This window comes from Oncorhynchus kisutch, unplaced genomic scaffold (genome assembly GCF_002021735.2).
Source record: "Oncorhynchus kisutch isolate 150728-3 unplaced genomic scaffold, Okis_V2 scaffold3856, whole genome shotgun sequence".
In the NCBI taxonomy this organism is placed as follows: domain Eukaryota; kingdom Metazoa; phylum Chordata; class Actinopteri; order Salmoniformes; family Salmonidae; genus Oncorhynchus; species Oncorhynchus kisutch.
Genome location: NW_022265801.1, coordinates 44,742 through 67,142, shown reverse-complemented (window position 1 = coordinate 67,142; position 22,401 = coordinate 44,742). Strand labels below are relative to the sequence as shown.

At 42.7% G+C, this 22,401-nt stretch overlaps 1 protein-coding gene across 1 annotated transcript in view; it reads left to right on the top strand.

Annotated features, from left to right (window-relative positions):
• Positions 1–22,401, top strand: part of LOC109887007 (sperm-associated antigen 1) — an 83,488-nt gene extending 61,087 nt beyond the window's left edge. The window contains exons 16-19 of the mRNA XM_031821099.1: positions 12,879–13,005; positions 13,201–13,359; positions 14,213–14,632; positions 16,446–22,401. Coding sequence (XP_031676959.1) covers positions 12,879–13,005; positions 13,201–13,359; positions 14,213–14,632; positions 16,446–16,571 — 832 coding nt within the window. The 3' untranslated portion in view covers positions 16,572–22,401. The remainder of the gene's footprint in view (positions 1–12,878; positions 13,006–13,200; positions 13,360–14,212; positions 14,633–16,445) is intronic.

The following is a 22,401-nucleotide window of genomic DNA, read 5'->3' as shown; positions in this document are numbered from 1 at the left end:
CTCTCCTCTGCTCTCCTCTCATGTCTTCTCCTCTCCTCTGCTCTCCTCTCATGTCTTCCTCCTCCCTCTGCTCTCCTCTCTGTCTTCTCCCTCTCCTCTGCTCTCCTCTCATGTCTTCTCCTCTCCTCTGCTCTCCTCTCATGTCTTCTCCTCTCCTCTCCTCTCCTCTCCTGTATCTCTCCTCTCCTCTCCTCTCTTGTATCTCTCCTCTCCTCTCCTCTCTTGTATCTCTCCTCTCCTCTCTTGTATCTCCTCTCCTCTCTGTATTCTCCTCTCCTCCGCTTGGTATCTCCTCTCCTCTCTGGTATCTCCTCTCCTCTCCTCTCCTCTCCTCTCCTCTCCTCTCCTCTCCTCTCCTCTCTCTCCTCTCCTCTCCTCTCCTCTCCTCTCCTGTATCTCCTCTCCTCTCCTGTATCTCTCCTCTCCTCTCTTGTATCTCCTCTCCTCTCCTCTCCTGTATCTCTCCTCTCCTCTCTTGTATCTCCTCTGCTCTCCTCTCATGTCCTCTCCTCTCCTCTTCTCTCATGTCTTCTCCTCTCCTCTGCTCTCCTCTCATGTCTTCTCCTCTCCTCTGCTCTCCTCTCATGTCTTCTCCTCTCCTCTGCTCTCCTCTCATGTCTTCTCCTCTCCTCTGCTCTCCTCTCATGTCTTCTCCTCTCCTCTGCTCTCCTCTCATGTCTTCTCCTCTCCTCTCTTCCCCTCCTCCTCTCCTCTCTTCCCCTCCTCCTCTCCTCTCTTCCCCTCCTCTCCTCTCTTCCCCTCTCCTCTCCTCTCCTCTCCTCTCCTCTCCTCTCCTCTCCTCTCCTCTCCTCTCCTCTCCTCTCCTCTCCTCTCCTCCTCAATAACCAGTAGAGTAGTGCTTGTCAGTGTTGACAGAGGTGTTCTGTACCATAGAGAGGAAAGGGGCTGGCCACCCTGACATGACTCACCCACACCGTACCTTTGTGTTCATGTCCTGTTCTGCGTAAAGCCCTGTGTGTACAGACAGTCACATTACACACTCCACAGCCACATGAGAGCGTGGCTAAAAGGACAGCTTTTCAACACGACACATGGCCTTAGGGGAAGTGTTGAGTACGCAAGAGGAACGGCAGGGCGTATCACTATTAAAACACTGTCTTGGTGCGAGGATGTCTGTCTGTGGGGTCAGAAAATACAAGAGCTGCTGATTGTATGAGCTGTGTTTGGCTGTTGAACAACAGAAGACACTATAATACTGTATTACATTCTGCCTCCATAGAGACACTATAATACTGTATTACATTCTGCCTCCATAGAGACACTATAATACTGTATTACATTCTGCCTCCATAGAGACACTATACTACTGTATTACATTCTGCCTCCATAGAGACACTATAATACTGTATTACATTCTGCCTCCATAGAGACACTATACTACTGTATTACATTCTGCCTCCATAGAGACACTATAATACTACTGTATTACATTCTGCCTCCATAGAGACACTATAATACTGTATTACATTCTGCCTCCATAGAGACACTATAATACTGTATTACATTCTGCCTCCATAGAGACACTATAATACTGTATTACATTCTGCCTCCATAGAGACACTATAATACTGTATTACATTCTGCCTCCATAGAGACACTATAATACTGTATTACATTCTGCCTCCATAGAGACACTATACTACTGTATTACATTCTGCCTCCATAGAGACACTATAATACTGTATTACATTCTGCCTCCATAGAGACACTATACTACTGTATTACATTCTGCCTCCATAGAGACACTATAATACTACTGTATTACATTCTGCCTCCATAGAGACACTATAATACTGTATTACATTCTGCCTCCATAGAGACACTATAATACTGTATTACATTCTGCCTCCATAGAGACACTATAATACTGTATTACATTCTGCCTCCATAGAGACACTATACTACTGTATTACATTCTGCCTCCATAGAGACACTATACTACTGTATTACATTCTGCCTCCATAGAGACACTATAATACTGTATTACATTCTGCCTCCATAGAGACACTATAATACTGTATTACATTCTGCCTCCATAGAGACACTATAATACTGTATTACATTCTGCCTCCATAGAGACACTATACTACTGTATTACATTCTGCCTCCATAGAGACACTATAATACTGTATTACATTCTGCCTCCATAGAGACACTATACTACTGTATTACATTCTGCCTCCATAGAGACACTATACTACTGTATTACATTCTGCCTCCATAGAGACACTATAATACTGTATTACATTCTGCCTCCATAGAGACACTATACTACTGTATTACATTCTGCCTCCATAGAGACACTATACTACTGTATTACATTCTGCCTCCATAGAGAGACTATACTACTGTATTACATTCTGCCTCCATAGAGACACTATACTACTGTATTACATTCTGCCTCCATAGAGACACTATACTACTGTATTACATTCTGCCTCCATAGAGACACTATAATACTGTATTACATTCTGCCTCCATAGAGACACTATACTACTGTATTACATTCTGCCTCCATAGAGACACTATACTACTGTATTACATTCTGCCTCCATAGAGACACTATACTACTGTATTACATTCTGCCTCCATAGAGACACTATACTACTGTATTACATTCTGCCTCCATAGAGACACTATAATACTGTATTACATTCTGCCTCCATAGAGACACTATACTACTGTATTACATTCTGCCTCCATAGAGACACTATAATACTGTATTACATTCTGCCTCCATAGAGACACTATAATACTGTATTACATTCTGCCTCCATAGAGACACTATAATACTGTATTACATTCTGCCTCCATAGAGACACTATAATACTGTATTACATTCTGCCTCCATAGAGACACTATAATACTGTATTACATTCTGCCTCCATAGAGACACTATAATACTGTTGTATTACATTCTGCCTCCATAGAGACACTATAATACTGTATTACATTCTGCCTCCATAGAGACACTATACTACTGTATTACATTCTGCCTCCATAGAGACACTATACTACTGTATTACATTCTGCCTCCATAGAGACACTATACTACTGTATTACATTCTGCCTCCATAGAGACACTATAATACTGTATTACATTCTGCCTCCATAGAGACACTATAATACTGTATTACATTCTGCCTCCATAGAGACACTATAATACTGTATTACATTCTGCCTCCATAGAGACACTATAATACTGTATTACATTCTGCCTCCATAGAGATACTATAATACTGTATTACATTCTGCCTCCATAGAGACACTATAATACTACTGTATTACATTCTGCCTCCATAGAGACACTATACTACTGTATTACATTCTGCCTCCATAGAGACACTATACTACTGTATTACATTCTGCCTCCATAGAGACACTATACTACTGTATTACATTCTGCCTCCATAGAGACACTATACTACTGTATTACATTCTGCCTCCATAGAGACACTATAATACTGTATTACATTCTGCCTCCATAGAGACACTATAATACTGTATTACATTCTGCCTCCATAGAGACACTATAATACTGTATTACATTCTGCCTCCATAGAGACACTATAATACTGTATTACATTCTGCCTCCATAGAGACACTATAATACTGTATTACATTCTGCCTCCATAGAGACACTATAATACTGTATTACATTCTGCCTCCATAGAGACACTATAATACTGTATTACATTCTGCCTCCATAGAGACACTATACTACTGTATTACATTCTGCCTCCATAGAGACACTATACTACTGTTGTATTACATTCTGCCTCCATAGAGACACTATACTACTGTTGTATTACATTCTGCCTCCATAGAGACACTATAATACTGTATTACATTCTGCCTCCATAGAGACACTATACTACTGTTGTATTACATTCTGCCTCCATAGAGACACTATACTACTGTTGTATTACATTCTGCCTCCATAGAGACACTATACTACTGTTATTACATTCTGCCTCCATAGAGACACTATACTACTGTATTACATTCTGCCTCCATAGAGACACTATACTACTGTATTACATTCTGCCTCCATAGAGACACTATACTACTGTATTACATTCTGCCTCCATAGAGACACTATAATACTGTATTACATTCTGCCTCCATAGAGACACTATAATACTGTATTACATTCTGCCTCCATAGAGACACTATAATACTGTATTACATTCTGCCTCCATAGAGACACTATAATACTGTTGTATTACATTCTGCCTCCATAGAGACACTATAATACTGTATTACATTCTGCCTCCATAGAGACACTATAATACTGTTGTATTACATTCTGCCTCCATAGAGACACTATAATACTGTATTACATTCTGCCTCCATAGAGACACTATAATACTGTATTACATTCTGCCTCCATAGAGACACTATAATACTGTATTACATTCTGCCTCCATAGAGACACTATAATACTGTATTACATTCTGCCTCCATAGAGACACTATAATACTGTATTACATTCTGCCTCCATAGAGACACTATAATACTGTATTACATTCTGCCTCCATAGAGACACTATAATACTGTATTACATTCTGCCTCCATAGAGACACTATAATACTGTATTACATTCTGCCTCCATAGAGACACTATACTACTGTATTACATTCTGCCTCCATAGAGACACTATAATACTGTATTACATTCTGCCTCCATAGAGACACTATACTACTGTATTACATTCTGCCTCCATAGAGACACTATACTACTGTATTACATTCTGCCTCCATAGAGACACTATAATACTGTATTACATTCTGCCTCCATAGAGACACTATACTACTGTATTACATTCTGCCTCCATAGAGACACTATACTACTGTATTACATTCTGCCTCCATAGAGACACTATACTACTGTATTACATTCTGCCTCCATAGAGACACTATAATACTGTATTACATTCTGCCTCCATAGAGACACTATACTACTGTATTACATTCTGCCTCCATAGAGACACTATAATACTGTATTACATTCTGCCTCCATAGAGACACTATACTACTGTATTACATTCTGCCTCCATAGAGACACTATACTACTGTATTACATTCTGCCTCCATAGAGACACTATACTACTGTATTACATTCTGCCTCCATAGAGACACTATACTACTGTATTACATTCTGCCTCCATAGAGACACTATAATACTGTATTACATTCTGCCTCCATAGAGACACTATACTACTGTATTACATTCTGCCTCCATAGAGACACTATAATACTGTATTACATTCTGCCTCCATAGAGACACTATAATACTGTATTACATTCTGCCTCCATAGAGACACTATAATACTGTATTACATTCTGCCTCCATAGAGACACTATAATACTGTATTACATTCTGCCTCCATAGAGACACTATAATACTGTATTACATTCTGCCTCCATAGAGACACTATAATACTGTTGTATTACATTCTGCCTCCATAGAGACACTATAATACTGTATTAAATTGACATTCTGCCTCCATAGAGACACTATACTACTGTATTACAATTCTGGCCTCCATAGAGACACTATACGACTGTATGACATTCTGCCTCCATAGAGACACTATACTACTGTATTAATTCTGCCTCCATAGAGACACTATAATACTGTATTACATTCTGCCTCCATAGAGACAACGTATAATCTGTATTACATTCTGCCTCCATAGAGAACACTATAATACTGTATTACTGTATTACATTCTGCCTCCATAGAGACACTATAATACTGTATTACATTCTGCCTCCATAGAGATACTATAATACTGTATTACATTCTGCCTCCATAGAGACACTATAATACTACTGTATTACATTCTGCCTCCATAGAGACACTATACTACTGTATTACATTCTGCCTCCATAGAGACACTATACTACTGTATTACATTCTGCCTCCATAGAGACACTATACTACTGTATTACATTCTGCCTCCATAGAGACACTATACTACTGTATTACATTCTGCCTCCATAGAGACACTATAATACTGTATTACATTCTGCCTCCATAGAGACACTATAATACTGTATTACATTCTGCCTCCATAGAGACACTATAATACTGTATTACATTCTGCCTCCATAGAGACCACTATAATACTGTATTACATTCTGCCTCCATAGAGACACTATAATACTGTATTACATTCGCCTCCAGAGGACACTATAATACTGTATTACATTCTGCCTCCATAGAGACACTATAATACTGTATTACATTCTGCCTCCATAGAGACACTATACTACTGTATTACATTCTGCCTCCATAGAGACACTATACTACTGTGTATTACATTCTGCCTCCATAGAGACACTATACTACTGTTGTATTACATTCTGCCTCCATAGAGACACTATACTACTGTGGATTACATTCTGCCTCCATAGAGACACTATACTACTGTTGTATTACATTCTGCCTCCATAGAGACACTATACTACTTTGTATTACATTCTGCCTCCATAGAGACACTATACTACTGTTAGTACATTCTGCCTCCATAGAGACACTATACTACTAGTACTTACATTTCTTGCCTCCATAGAGACACTATACTACTGTATTACATTCTGCCTCCATAGAGACACTATACTACTGTATTACATTCTCCCTCCATAGAGACACTATACATACTGTATTACATTCTGCCTCCATAGAGACACTATTAATACTTGTATTACATTCTGCCTCCATAGAGACACGATAATACTGTTGTATTACATTCTGCCTCCATAGAGACACTATAACTTACTGTATTACATTCTGCTCCATAGAGACACTATAATACTGTATGTATTACATTCTGCCTCCATAGAGACACTATAATACTGTTGATTACATTCTGCCTCCATAGAGACACTATAATACTGTATTACATTCTGCCTCCATAGAGACACTATATACTGTATTACATTCTGCCTCCATTAGAGACACTATAATACTGTATTACATTCTGCCTCCATAGAGACACTATAATACTGTATACATTCTGCCTCCATAGAGACACTATAATACTGTATTACATTCTGCCTCCATAGAGACACTATAATACTGTATTACAATTCTGCCTCCATAGAGACACTATAATACTGTATTACATTCTGCCTCCATAGAGACACTATAATACTGTATTACATTCTGCCTCCATAGAGACACTATAATACTGTATTACATTCTGCCTCCATAGAGACACTATACTACTGTTGTATTACATTCTGCCTCCATAGAGACACTATACTACTGTTGTATTACATTCTGCCTCCATAGAGACACTATAATACTGTATTACATTCTGCCTCCATAGAGACACTATAATACTGTTGTATTACATTCTGCCTCCATAGAGACACTATAATACTGTTGTATTACATTCTGCTCCATAGAGACACTATAATACTGTTTGTATTACATTCTGCCTCCATAGAGACACTATACTACTGTTGTATTACATTCTGCCTCCATAGAGACACTATAATACTGTTGTATTACATTCTGCCTCCATAGAGACACTATAATACTGTATTACATTCTGCCTCCATAGAGACACTATAATACTGTTTGTATTACATTCTGCCTCCATAGAGACACTATAATACTGTTGTATTACATTCTGCCTCCATAGAGACACTATAATACTGTTGTATTACATTCTGCCTCCATAGAGACACTATAATACTGTTGTATTACATTCTGCCTCCATAGAGACACTATAATACTGTATTACATTCTGCCTCCATAGAGACACTATAATACTGTATTACATTCTGCCTCCATAGAGACACTATAATACTGTTGTATTACATTCTGCCTCCATAGAGACACTATACTACTGTTGTATTACATTCTGCCTCCATAGAGACACATAATACTGTATTACATTCTGCCTCCATAGAGACACTATACTACTGTTGTATTACATTCTGCCTCCATAGAGACACTATAATACTGTATTACATTCTGCCTCCATAGAGACACTATAATACTGTATTACATTCTGCCTCCATAGAGACACTATAATACTGTATTACATTCTGCCTCCATAGAGACACTATAATACTGTATTACATTCTGCCTCCATAGAGACACTATAATACTGTTGTATTACATTCTGCCTCCATAGAGACACTATAATACTGTATTACATTCTGCCTCCATAGAGACACTATAATACTGTTGTATTACATTCTGCCTCCATAGAGACACTATAATACTGTATTACATTCTGCCTCCATAGAGACACTATAATACTGTATTACATTCTGCCTCCATAGAGACACTATAATACTGTTGTATTACATTCTGCTCCATAGAGACACTATAATACTGTATTACATTCTGCCTCCATAGAGACACTATAATACTGTATTACATTCTGCCTCCATAGAGACACTATAATACTGTTGTATTACATTCTGCCTCCATAGAGACACTATAATACTGTATTACATTCTGCCTCCATAGAGACACTATAATACTGTTGTATTACATTCTGCCTCCATAGAGACACTATAATACTGTTGTATTACATTCTGCCTCCATAGAGACACTATAATACTGTTGTATTACATTCTGCCTCCATAGAGACACTATAATACTGTTGTATTACATTCTGCCTCCATAGAGACACTATAATACTGTATTACATTCTGCCTCCATAGAGACACTATACTACTGTTGTATTACATTCTGCCTCCATAGAGACACTATACTACTGTTGTATTACATTCTGCCTCCATAGAGACACTATAATACTGTATTACATTCTGCCTCCATAGAGACACTATAATACTGTATACATTCTGCCTCCATAGAGACACTATAATACTGTATTACATTCTGCCTCCATAGAGACACTATAATACTGTATTACATTCTGCCTCCATAGAGACACTATAATACTGTATTACATTCTGCCTCCATAGAGACACTATAATACTGTATTACATTCTGCCTCCATAGAGACACTATACTACTGTTGTATTACATTCTGCCTCCATAGAGACACTATAATACTGTTGTATTACATTCTGCCTCCATAGAGACACTATAATACTGTATTACATTCTGCCTCCATAGAGACACTATAATACTGTTGTATTACATTCTGCCTCCATAGAGACACTATAATACTGTTGTATTACATTCTGCCTCCATAGAGACACTATAATACTGTTGTATTACATTCTGCCTCCATAGAGACACTATACTACTGTATTACATTCTGCCTCCATAGAGACACTATACTACTGTATTACATTCTGCCTCCATAGAGACACTATAATACTGTATTACATTCTGCCTCCATAGAGACACTATACTACTGTATTACATTCTGCCTCCATAGAGACACTATAATACTGTTGTATTACATTCTGCCTCCATAGAGACACTATAATACTGTTGTATTACATTCTGCCTCCATAGAGACACTATAATACTGTATTACATTCTGCCTCCATAGAGACACTATAATACTGTTGTATTACATTCTGCCTCCATAGAGACACTATAATACTGTTGTATTACATTCTGCCTCCATAGAGACACTATAATACTGTATTACATTCTGCCTCCATAGAGACACTATAATACTGTATTACATTCTGCCTCCATAGAGACACTATAATACTGTATTACATTCTGCCTCCATAGAGACACTATAATACTGTATTACATTCTGCCTCCATAGAGACACTATAATACTGTATTACATTCTGCCTCCATAGAGACACTATAATACTGTATTACATTCTGCCTCCATAGAGACACTATAATACTGTATTACATTCTGCCTCCATAGAGACACTATAATACTGTATTACATTCTGCCTCCATAGAGACACTATAATACTGTATTACATTCTGCCTCCATAGAGACACTATACTACTGTTGTATTACATTCTGCCTCCATAGAGACACTATACTACTGTTGTATTACATTCTGCCTCCATAGAGACACTATAATACTGTATTACATTCTGCCTCCATAGAGACACTATAATACTGTTGTATTACATTCTGCCTCCATAGAGACACTATAATACTGTTGTATTACATTCTGCCTCCATAGAGACACTATAATACTGTTGTATTACATTCTGCCTCCATAGAGACACTATACTACTGTTGTATTACATTCTGCCTCCATAGAGACACTATAATACTGTTGTATTACATTCTGCCTCCATAGAGACACTATAATACTGTATTACATTCTGCCTCCATAGAGACACTATAATACTGTTGTATTACATTCTGCCTCCATAGAGACACTATAATACTGTTGTATTACATTCTGCCTCCATAGAGACACTATAATACTGTTGTATTACATTCTGCCTCCATAGAGACACTATAATACTGTTGTATTACATTCTGCCTCCATAGAGACACTATAATACTGTATTACATTCTGCCTCCATAGAGACACTATAATACTGTATTACATTCTGCCTCCATAGAGACACTATAATACTGTTGTATTACATTCTGCCTCCATAGAGACACTATACTACTGTTGTATTACATTCTGCCTCCATAGAGACACTATAATACTGTATTACATTCTGCCTCCATAGAGACACTATAATACTGTATTACATTCTGCCTCCATAGAGACACTATAATACTGTATTACATTCTGCCTCCATAGAGACACTATAATACTGTATTACATTCTGCCTCCATAGAGACACTATAATACTGTTGTATTACATTCTGCCTCCATAGAGACACTATAATACTGTATTACATTCTGCCTCCATAGAGACACTATAATACTGTTGTATTACATTCTGCCTCCATAGAGACACTATAATACTGTATTACATTCTGCCTCCATAGAGACACTATAATACTGTATTACATTCTGCCTCCATAGAGACACTATAATACTGTTGTATTACATTCTGCCTCCATAGAGACACTATAATACTGTATTACATTCTGCCTCCATAGAGACACTATAATACTGTTGTATTACATTCTGCCTCCATAGAGACACTATAATACTGTTGTATTACATTCTGCCTCCATAGAGACACTATAATACTGTTGTATTACATTCTGCCTCCATAGAGACACTATAATACTGTTGTATTACATTCTGCCTCCATAGAGACACTATATACTGTATTACATTCTGCCTCCATAGAGACACTATACTACCGTTGTATTACATTCTGCCTCCATAGAGACACTATACTACTGTTGTATTACATTCTGCCTCCATAGAGACACTATAATACTGTATTACATTCTGCCTCCATAGAGACACTATAATACTGTATTACATTCTGCCTCCATAGAGACACTATAATACTGTATTACATTCTGCCTCCATAGAGACACTATAATACTGTATTACATTCTGCCTCCATAGAGACACTATAATACTGTAGTACATTCTGCCTCCATAGAGACACTATAATACTGTATTACATTCTGCCTCCATAGAGACACTATAATACTGTTGTATTACATTCTGCCTCCATAGAGACACTATAATACTGTTGTATTACATTCTGCCTCCATAGAGACACTATAATACTGTATTACATTCTGCCTCCATAGAGACACTATAATACTGTATTACATTCTGCCTCCATAGAGACACTATAATACTGTTGTATTACATTCTGCCTCCATAGAGACACTATAATACTGTATTATATTCTGCCTCCATAGAGACACTATACTACTGTTGTATTACATTCTGCCTCCATAGAGACACTATACTACTGTTGTATTACATTCTGCCTCCATAGAGACACTATAATACTGTATTACATTCTGCCTCCATAGAGACACTATAATACTGTTGTATTACATTCTGCCTCCATAGAGACACTATAATACTGTATTACATTCTGCCTCCATAGAGACACTATAATACTGTATTACATTCTGCCTCCATAGAGACACTATAATACTGTTGTATTACATTCTGCCTCCATAGAGACACTATAATACTGTATTACATTCTGCCTCCATAGAGACACTATAATACTGTTGTATTACATTCTGCCTCCATAGAGACACTATAATACTGTATTACATTCTGCCTCCATAGAGACACTATAATACTGTATTACATTCTGCCTCCATAGAGACACTATAATACTGTTGTATTACATTCTGCCTCCATAGAGACACTATAATACTGTATTACATTCTGCCTCCATAGAGACACTATACTACCGTTGTATTACATTCTGCCTCCATAGAGACACTATAATACTGTATTACATTCTGCCTCCATAGAGACACTATAATACTGTTGTATTACATTCTGCCTCCATAGAGACACTATAATACTGTATTACATTCTGCCTCCATAGAGACACTATAATACTGTATTACATTCTGCCTCCATAGAGACACTATAATACTGTATTACATTCTGCCTCCATAGAGACACTATAATACTGTAGTACATTCTGCCTCCATAGAGACACTATAATACTGTAGTACATTCTGCCTCCATAGAGACACTATAATACTGTAGTACATTCTGCCTCCATAGAGACACTATAATACTGTATTACATTCTGCCTCCATAGAGACACTATAATACTGTATTACATTCTGCCTCCATAGAGACACTATAATACTGTAGTACATTCTGCCTCCATAGAGACACTATAATACTGTAGTACATTCTGCCTCCATAGAGACACTATAATACTGTAGTACATTCTGCCTCCATAGAGACACTATAATACTGTATTACATTCTGCCTCCATAGAGACACTATAATACTGTAGTACATTCTGCCTCCATAGAGACACTATAATACTGTTGTATTACATTCTGTCCTTAGAGCGCTGTGCTTCCTGAAGCTAGATATGTTTGCTGAAGCCAAGCAGGACTGTGACTCTGCCCTGAGGCTGGAGCCAGCCAATAAGAAGGCCTTCTACAGACGGGCCATGGCCAATAAAGGCCTCAAGGTAAAGGGACAGGCGTTCACACGACTAGTTTGTGGGTTTGGCCCAATCTGGGTTGACTACTTTTGTAGACAGGTATTGAAACGACTACCTGGTCTCTTCCTCATCCTCTTCCTCCACATATATAAATGTGTGTGTGTGTGTGTGTGTGTGTGTGTGTGTGTGTGTGTGTGTGTGTGTGTGTGCCCCCATCCCCAGGACTACCTGGCGTGCAGCTCTGACCTACAGGAGGTGCTACAGCAGGATCCCAACGTAGCTGAGGCTGAGAAGGAGCTGCAGGAGGTCACGCTGCTGCTCAGACAGAGTCTGGCCCGGGGATCACCTAGCAATCCCAGGAGGACTGTACCCATCACTGAGGTAGAATATACTACACGTTAATATATACACTATACTACACATTAATATATACACTATTCTACCATACCCATCACTGAGGTAGAATATACTACACATTAATATATACTACACATTAATATATACACTATACTACCATACCCATCACTGAGGTAGAATATACTACACATTAATATATACTACACATTAATATATACACTATACTACACATTAATATATACAATATACTACACAGTAATATATACACTATACTACACATTAATATATACACTATACTACACATTAATATATACAATATACTACACAGTAATATATACACTATACTACACATTAATATATACACTATTCTACCATACCCATCACTGAGGTAGAATATACTACACATTAATATATACACTATACAGGTAATGTAATAATGGGGAAGGACACGGCTAATGTAATAATGGGGAAGGACACGGCTAATGTAATAATGGGGAAGGACACGGCTAATGTAATAATAGGAAAGGACACGGCTAATGTAATAATGGGTAAGGGCACTAGATAATGTATTAATGGGGAAGGACACTAGATAATGTATTAATGGGGAAGGACACTAGATAATGTAATCATGGGAAAGACACTAGCTAATGTAATAATGGGGAAGGACACATCTAATGTAATAATGGGTAAGTACACAGCTAATGTAATAATGGGTAAGGACACTAGATCATGTAATAATGGGTAAGGACACTAGATAATGCAATAATGGGGAAGGACACTAGATCATGTAATCATGGGGAAGGACACTAGATAATGTAATTAGGGGCCACAAAGCGGTGTCTAGATGGTCACAAGCTGTCTTCCTGTCCTCCGTCAGGTTGAGGGGACTGAGGACGAAGACCAGCAGGCTGCAGAGCCAGACAGGACCAAAGTAGCAGAATCAGAGACAGCAGAAACATCAACAACATCCACGTCAACCCCAGGCCCAGCAGAGAACCACTGTGGAGGAGGAGGAAGAGGAGGAGAGGAGGAGGCAATAACCATCAACCTCCAGCCCTCGAACGCCTATGAGTTCAACCAGTCCCTGAACGCAGCGCGGGCCCAGTCCAACCTCCCAGCCTGTGCTGAGCTGCTGAGCCGTGTTCCCCCTGAGACTCTGCCCGTCTACCTCAGTAATCAGCTGGATGGGCACACAGTTAGCTTCATTATGCAGACCCTGGACACACAGCTCCTACAGAAGGACCCTAACCTCGTCTACCAGCACCTCAACCATCTACACACTGCTGACAGGTTCTCGGTATGATCTAGAAGCTTCACCTTGGCCGAACCATTCAAAACAAACCACAATGAACCAACGTCACGCTGCTCCTTGCCTTGTACAAGTCTGAACCAACGTCGCGCTGCTCCTTGCCTTGTACAAGTCTGAACCAACGTCGTGCTGCTCCTTGCCTTGTACAAGTCTGAACCAACGTCGCGCTGCTCCTTGCCTTGTACAAGTCTGAACCAACGTCGCGCTGCTCCTTGCCTTGTACAAGTCTGAACCAACGTCGCGCTGCTCCTTGCCTTGTACAAGTCTGAACCAACGTCGCGCTGCTCCTTGCCTTGTACAAGTCTGAACCAACGTCGCGCTGCTCCTTGCCTTGTACAAGTCTGAACCAACGTCGCGCTGCTCCTTGCCTTGTACAAGTCTGAACCAACGTCGCGCTGCTCCTTGCCTTGTACAAGTCTGAACCAACGTCGCGCTGCTCCTTGCCTTGTACAAGTCTGAACCAACGTCGCGCTGCTCCTTGCCTTGTACAAGTCTGAACCAACGTCGCGCTGCTCCTTGCCTTGTACAAGTCTGAACCAACGTCGCGCTGCTCCTTGCCTTGTACAAGTCTGAACCAACGTCGCGCTGCTCCTTGCCTTGTACAAGTCTGAACCAACGTCGCGCTGCTCCTTGCCTTTTACAAGTCTGAACCAACGTCGCGCTGCTCCTTGCCTTGTACAAGTCTGAACCAACGTCGCGCTGCTCCTTGCCTTGTACAAGTCTGAACCAACGTCGCGCTGCTCCTTGCCTTGTACAAGTCTGAACCAACGTCGCGCTGCTCCTTGCCTTGTACAAGTCTGAACCAACGTCGCGCTGCTCCTTGCCTTGTACAAGTCTGAACCAACGTCGCGCTGCTCCTTGCCTTGTACAAGTCTGAACCAACGTCGCGCTGCTCCTTGCCTTGTACAAGTCTGAACCAACGTCGCGCTGCTCCTTGCCTTGTACAAGTCTGAACCAACGTCGCGCTGCTCCTTGCCTTGTACAAGTCTTCACATGCAAATGTGATCTTGGTGAACGTCTGGAAAATGTCCTTTATAAGTCAAGTGCAGTGAGATGATGGTGCTTTGTGGTTCGTTTTGAATCCCGGTATTAATGTATTTTTCATTCTTGTTTGGTGTTTTGGATCTTTTTATTTAGCTAAACTAGACAGTCTGTTGTCAGGTTGTAGTACTGACCACTGTGTGTCTCTACTGACCACTGTGTGTCTCTACTGTTGTCAGGTTGTAGTACTGACCACTGTGTGTCTCTACTGACCACTGTGTGTCTCTACTGTTGTCAGGTTGTAGTACTGACCACTGTGTGTCTCTACTGACCACTGTGTGTCTCTACTGTTGTCAGGTTGTAGTACTGACCACTGTGTGTCTCTACTGACCACTGTGTGTCTCTACTGTTGTCAGGTTGTAGTACTGACCACTGTGTGTCTCTACTGACCACTGTGTGTCTCTACTGTTGTCAGGTTGTAGTACTGACCACTGTGTTGTTGTATTGTTTATTGATACCGATCAGGGAAACAGCTGTTTTAAAGGCCACTGTGTATCAACAGGTAGTCGTGATGACGTGTTAACCTTATATGCATATCCTAGCTTCTGGGCCTGAGTAGCAGGCAGTTTAATTTGGGCACGCATTTCATCCAAATTTCTCTGTGTGTTAACCTCTCGTCTCTGTGTGTTAACCTCTCGTCTCTGTGTGTTAACCTCTCGTCTCTGTGTGTTAACCTCTCGTCTCTGTGTGTTAACCTCTCGTCTCTGTGTGTTAACCTCTCGTCTCTGTGTGTTAACCTCTCGTCTCTGTGTGTTACCAGGTCGTCGTGATGCTGCTAAAGAGTGAACATGATCAGATGACTCGACTGTTTGACCGTCTGTCTGCTGTGGACAGTGATGCCTTCAGTAAGAACGATGTGCAGAACCTGGCCAACAAGTACATCTGACCTCTAACCTCTGACCCTGTCTGGCCTGCTGGAGCGCATCCCAAATAGGTCCCTATTACAGAGTGCACTATGGAGGGAATAAGGCACCATTTGGAAACATCACAGCCGACTTTAAATACGAGTCCAGACTGCAAATCACCTTGCGTCATAAATAACTACTCAATATTATTTTGTAGGTCAAGTCACAATTTACCCATGATACATCACGGTTTTGATGTTCTCAAACGTGACCCTTCACTCTGTCCTGCGTGAAGCTCCCAACATGACGTACTGGATCTATGCAACGCTGCACAACACGACTCAGAAGAACGTGCTCAGAACATTACGGACCCAAACCGACCCGTTTCTTTCTCTCTATGTAATATATCACATCTCTACCGACCTCTACTAGGTATTTCTCTCTCTCCAAAGACCTTTTTCCACCCTGATCTGTTTTAGCGTTAGTTGACCGACAGTATATATTGTGAACTATTTCGCTTTTAAAAAAACATTCATGCATAGGTCCAATGTTCCAAGATATCTGTCAGCGTTTCCCTGCTGGGTCCGTGTTCTGCGGGCCGGGTCCGTGTTCTGCGGGCCGGGTCCGTGTTCTGCGGGCCGGGTCCGTGTTCTGCGGGCCGGGTCCGTGTTCTGCGGGCCGGGTCCGTGTTCTGCGGGCCGGGTCCGTGTTCTGCGGGCCGGGTCCGTGTTCTGCGGGCCGGGTCCGTGTTCTGCGGGCCGGGTCCATTCTCCAGCCTGCAGAACCTTTTCAAATCAGATAACAACCATAACAATGTGTGACTACTTTCCCAGGCTGCTTTGACTGACCAATAGGATGGTTGATTGACCAATAGGATGGTTGACTGACCAATAGGATGGTTGATTGACCAATAGGATGGTTGATTGACCAATAGGATGGTTGACTGACCAATAGGATGGTTGATTGACCAATAGGATGGTTGACTGACCAATAGGATGGTTGATTGACCAATAGGATGGTTGACTGACCAATAGGATGGTTGATTGACCAATAGGATGGTTGATTGACCAATAGGATGGTTGATTGACCAATAGGATGGTTGACTGACCAATAGGATGGTTGACTGACCAATAGGATGGTTGACTGACCAATAGGATGGTTGACTGACCAATAGGATGGTTGACTGACCAATAGGATGGTTGATTGACCAATAGGATGGTTGACTGACCAATAGGATGGTTGACTGACCAATAGGATGGTTGATTGACCAATAGGATGGTTGATTGACCAATAGGATGGTTGATTGACCAATAGGATGGTTGATTGACCAATAGGATGGTTGATTGACCAATAGGATGGTTGATTGACCAATACGATGGTTGATTGACCAATAGGATGGTTGATTGACCAATAGGATGGTTGACTGACCAATAGGATGGTTGACTGACCAATAGGATGGTTGACTGACCAATAGGATGGTTGACTGACCAATAGGATGGTTGATTTGTTTCCCGGGTTTGAATATTTAAACCCGGGAATGGACAATGAATTCCAAGCTTGGAAGACATAACGACTTGAATTGACCGGGCTAGCGTTAGCCCCAGAGGCTATTGTTGTTGTACAGCTTTATCATGCTGATATTAAACTAGATTAATGCATAAATCACAATATTAACCAAGCGTATAAACGATCCAAACAGCACTATTTCCTCTGGGGTTCAAGGAGTATTTAAACTAGATTAATGCATGATGCATACATCACAATATTAACCAAGCGTATAAACGATCCAAACAGCACCATTTCCTCTGGGGTTCATGGAGTATTTTTCCTCTGGGGTTCAAGGAGTTTTTGACCATCCATTCTCTGTTTAGAAATACAATGCTAGTTTTGGGCCAGTCGTCTCAGTTCTGTGTATAACCCCCATTTGTATGAAAACAATGATGAAGCAACTAACAATGTGCGCAATACTAACAGGGAATTATACAGGACGGCAAGTCAAGGTAAATGCAAAGTAATTGTGTAAAAACATGTATCTTTTGAAGAAATTACCAGAAGTTATGAAAATGCCCCAGCATCAGTCAGCCAGCCAGTCAGCCAGCCAGCCAGCCAGTCAGTCAGCCAGCCAGCCAGTCAGTCAGCTAGCCAGCCAGCAGAGCACCCTTCCATCTGCAGTAGTCAGCAGTCTAATGCCCCAGTCAGCCAGCCAGCCAGCCAGTCAGTCAGCAGAGCACCCTTCCATCTGCAGTAGTCAGCAGTCTAATGCCCCAGTCAGCCAGCCAGCCAGTCAGCCAGCAGAGCACCCCTCCATCTGCAGTAGTCAGCAGTCTAATGCCCCAGCCAGCCAGCCAGCCAGTCAGTCAGCATGGCACCCTTCCATCTGGAGTAGTCAGCAGCCTAATGCCCCAGTCAGCCAGCCAGCCAGTCAGCCAGTCAGTCAGCAGATCACCCTTCCATCTGCAGTAGTCAGCAGCCTAATGCCCCAGCCAGCCAGTCAGCCAGCCAGCCAGTCAGTCAGTCAGCAGAGCACCCTTCCATCTACAGTAGTCAGCAGTCTAATGCCCCAGCCAGCCAGTCAGTCAGCCAGCCAGTCAGTCAGCAGAGCACCCTTCCATCTGCAGTGATCAGCAGCCTAATGCCCCAGTCAGCCAGCCAGCCAGCCAGCCAGTCAGCAGAGCACCCTTCCATCTGCAGTAGTCAGCAGTCTAATGCCCCAGCCAGCCAGTCAGCCAGCCAGTCAGTCAGCAGAGCACCCTTCCATCTACAGTAGTCAGCAGTCTAATGCCCCAGTCAGCCAGCCAGCCAGTCAGCCAGCCAGCCAGTCAGTCAGCAGAGCACCCTTCCATCTACAGTAGTCAGCAGTCTAATGCCCCAGTCAGCCAGCCAGCCAGTCAGCCAGCAGAGCACCCTTCCATCTACAGTAGTCAGCAGCCTAATGCCCCAGTCAGCCAGTCAGCCAGCCAGCCAGCCAGTCAGTCAGCAGAGCACCCTTCCATCTGCAGTAGTCAGCAGCCTAATGCCCCAGTCAGCCAGTCAGTCAGCCAGCCAGTCAGCCAGCCAGTCAGTCAGCAGAGCACCCTTCCATCTGCAGTAGTCAGCAGCCTAATGCCCCAGTCAGCCAGTCAGTCAGCCAGCCAGTCAGCAGAGCACCCTTCCATCTGCAGTAGTCAGCAGCCTAATGCCCCAGTCAGCCAGCCAGCCAGTCAGTCAGCAGAGCACCCTTCCATCTGCAGTAGTCAGCAGCCTAATGCCCCAGTCAGCCAGCCAGCCAGCCAGTCAGCAGAGCACCCTTCCATCTGCAGTAGTCAGCAGTCTAATGCCCCAGTCAGCCAGCCAGCCAGTCAGTCAGCAGAGCACCCTTCCATCTGCAGTAGTCAGCAGCCTAATGCCCCAGTCAGCCAGCCAGCCAGTCAGCCAGCAGAGCACCCCTCCATCTGCAGTAGTCAGCAGTCTAATGCCCCAGCCAGCCAGCCAGCCAGTCAGTCAGCATGGCACCCTTCCATCTGGAGTAGTCAGCAGCCTAATGCCCCAGTCAGCCAGCCAGCCAGTCAGCCAGTCAGTCAGCAGATCACCCTTCCATCTGCAGTAGTCAGCAGCCTAATGCCCCAGCCAGCCAGTCAGCCAGCCAGCCAGTCAGTCAGTCAGCAGAGCACCCTTCCATCTACAGTAGTCAGCAGTCTAATGCCCCAGCCAGCCAGTCAGTCAGCCAGCCAGTCAGTCAGCAGAGCACCCTTCCATCTGCAGTGATCAGCAGCCTAATGCCCCAGTCAGCCAGCCAGCCAGCCAGCCAGTCAGCAGAGCACCCTTCCATCTGCAGTAGTCAGCAGTCTAATGCCCCAGCCAGCCAGTCAGCCAGCCAGTCAGTCAGCAGAGCACCCTTCCATCTACAGTAGTCAGCAGTCTAATGCCCCAGTCAGCCAGCCAGCCAGTCAGCCAGCCAGCCAGTCAGTCAGCAGAGCACCCTTCCATCTACAGTAGTCAGCAGTCTAATGCCCCAGTCAGCCAGCCAGCCAGTCAGCCAGCAGAGCACCCTTCCATCTACAGTAGTCAGCAGCCTAATGCCCCAGTCAGCCAGTCAGCCAGCCAGCCAGCCAGCCAGCCAGCCAGCCAGTCAGTCAGCAGAGCACCCTTCCATCTGCAGTAGTCAGCAGCCTAATGCCCCAGTCAGCCAGTCAGTCAGCCAGTCAGTCAGCCAGCCAGTCAGCCAGCCAGTCAGTCAGCAGAGCACCCTTCCATCTGCAGTAGTCAGCAGCCTAATGCCCCAGTCAGCCAGTCAGTCAGCCAGCCAGTCAGCAGAGCACCCTTCCATCTGCAGTAGTCAGCAGCCTAATGCCCCAGTCAGCCAGCCAGCCAGTCAGTCAGCAGAGCACCCTTCCATCTGCAGTAGTCAGCAGCCTAATGCCCCAGTCAGCCAGCCAGCCAGCCAGTCAGCAGAGCACCCTTCCATCTGCAGTAGTCAGCAGTCTAATGCCCCAGTCAGCCAGCCAGCCAGTCAGTCAGCAGAGCACCCTTCCATCTGCAGTAGTCAGCAGCCTAATGCCCCAGTCAGCCAGTCAGTCAGCCAGCCAGTCAGTCAGCCAGCCAGTCAGTCAGCAGAGCACCCTTCCATCTACAGTAGTCAGCAGTCTAATGCTCACAGTGGAGAGACGAGAAGCAGCATCTTTGTGAGATGTGCCGTTGGAGTTCAGCTCATGGATCTACACTGTTCTGTTGTGAACCCATTTCAGATGTTCTGTTGTGAACCCATTTCAGATGTTCTGTTGTGAACCCATTTCAGATGTTCTGTTGTGAACCCATTTCAGATGTTCTGTTGTGAACCCATTTCAGATGTTATGTTGTGAACCCATTTCAGATGTTCTGTTGTGAACCCATTTCAGATGTTCTGTTGTGAACCCATTTCAGATGTTCTGTTCGTTGCAGAAGACAATAGTACATTTAAAAACATTTAAAATGACTTGTCAAAATGTTAGTGTGTTCTTCTTTCTTTCTTTGTCAACCTCAAGGTGATCTGAATGTACCAAATCAAATCAATCAAATTTATTTATATAGCCCTTCGTACATCAGCTGATATCTCAAAGTGCTGTACAGAAACCCAGCCTAAAACCCCAAACAGCAAGCAATGCAGGTGTAGAAGCACGGTGGCTAGGAAAAACTCCCTAGGAAGGCCAATACCTAGGAAGAAACCTAGAGAGGAACCAGGCTATGTGGGGTGGCCAGTCCTCTTCTGGCTGTGCCGGGTGGAGATTATAACAGAACATGGCCAAGATGTTCAAATGTTCATAAATGACCAGCATGGTCGAATAATAATAAGGCAGAACAGTTGAAACTGGAGCAGCAGCACAGTCAGGTGGAAGTTGAAACTGGAGCAGCAGCATGGCCAGGTGGACTGGGGACAGCAAGGAGTCATCATGTCAGGTAGTCCTGGGGCATGGTCCTAGGGCTCAGGTCAGTTGAAACTGGAACAGCAGCATGGCCAGGTGGACTGGGGACAGCAAGGAGTCATCATGTCAGTCGCTTGGTTTAACCATTCTATAGCAATATAGCTGCACGGTCAGCGGGCTAGCGGTTCAGTGAGGGAGTCGCTTGGTTTAATCATTCTATAGCAATAGCTGCATGGTCAGCGGGCTAGCGGTTCAGTGAGGGAGTCGCTTGGTTTAACCATTCTATAGCAATATAGCTGCATGGTCAGCGGGCTAGCGGTTCAGGGAGGGAGTCGCTTGGTTTAACCATTCTATAGCAATAGCTGCATGGTCAGCGGGCTAGCGGTTCAGTGAGGGAGTCGCTTGGTTTAACCATTCTATAGCAATATAGCTGCATGGTCAGCGGGCTAGCGGTTCAGTGAGGGAGTCGCTTGGTTTAACCATTCTATAGCAA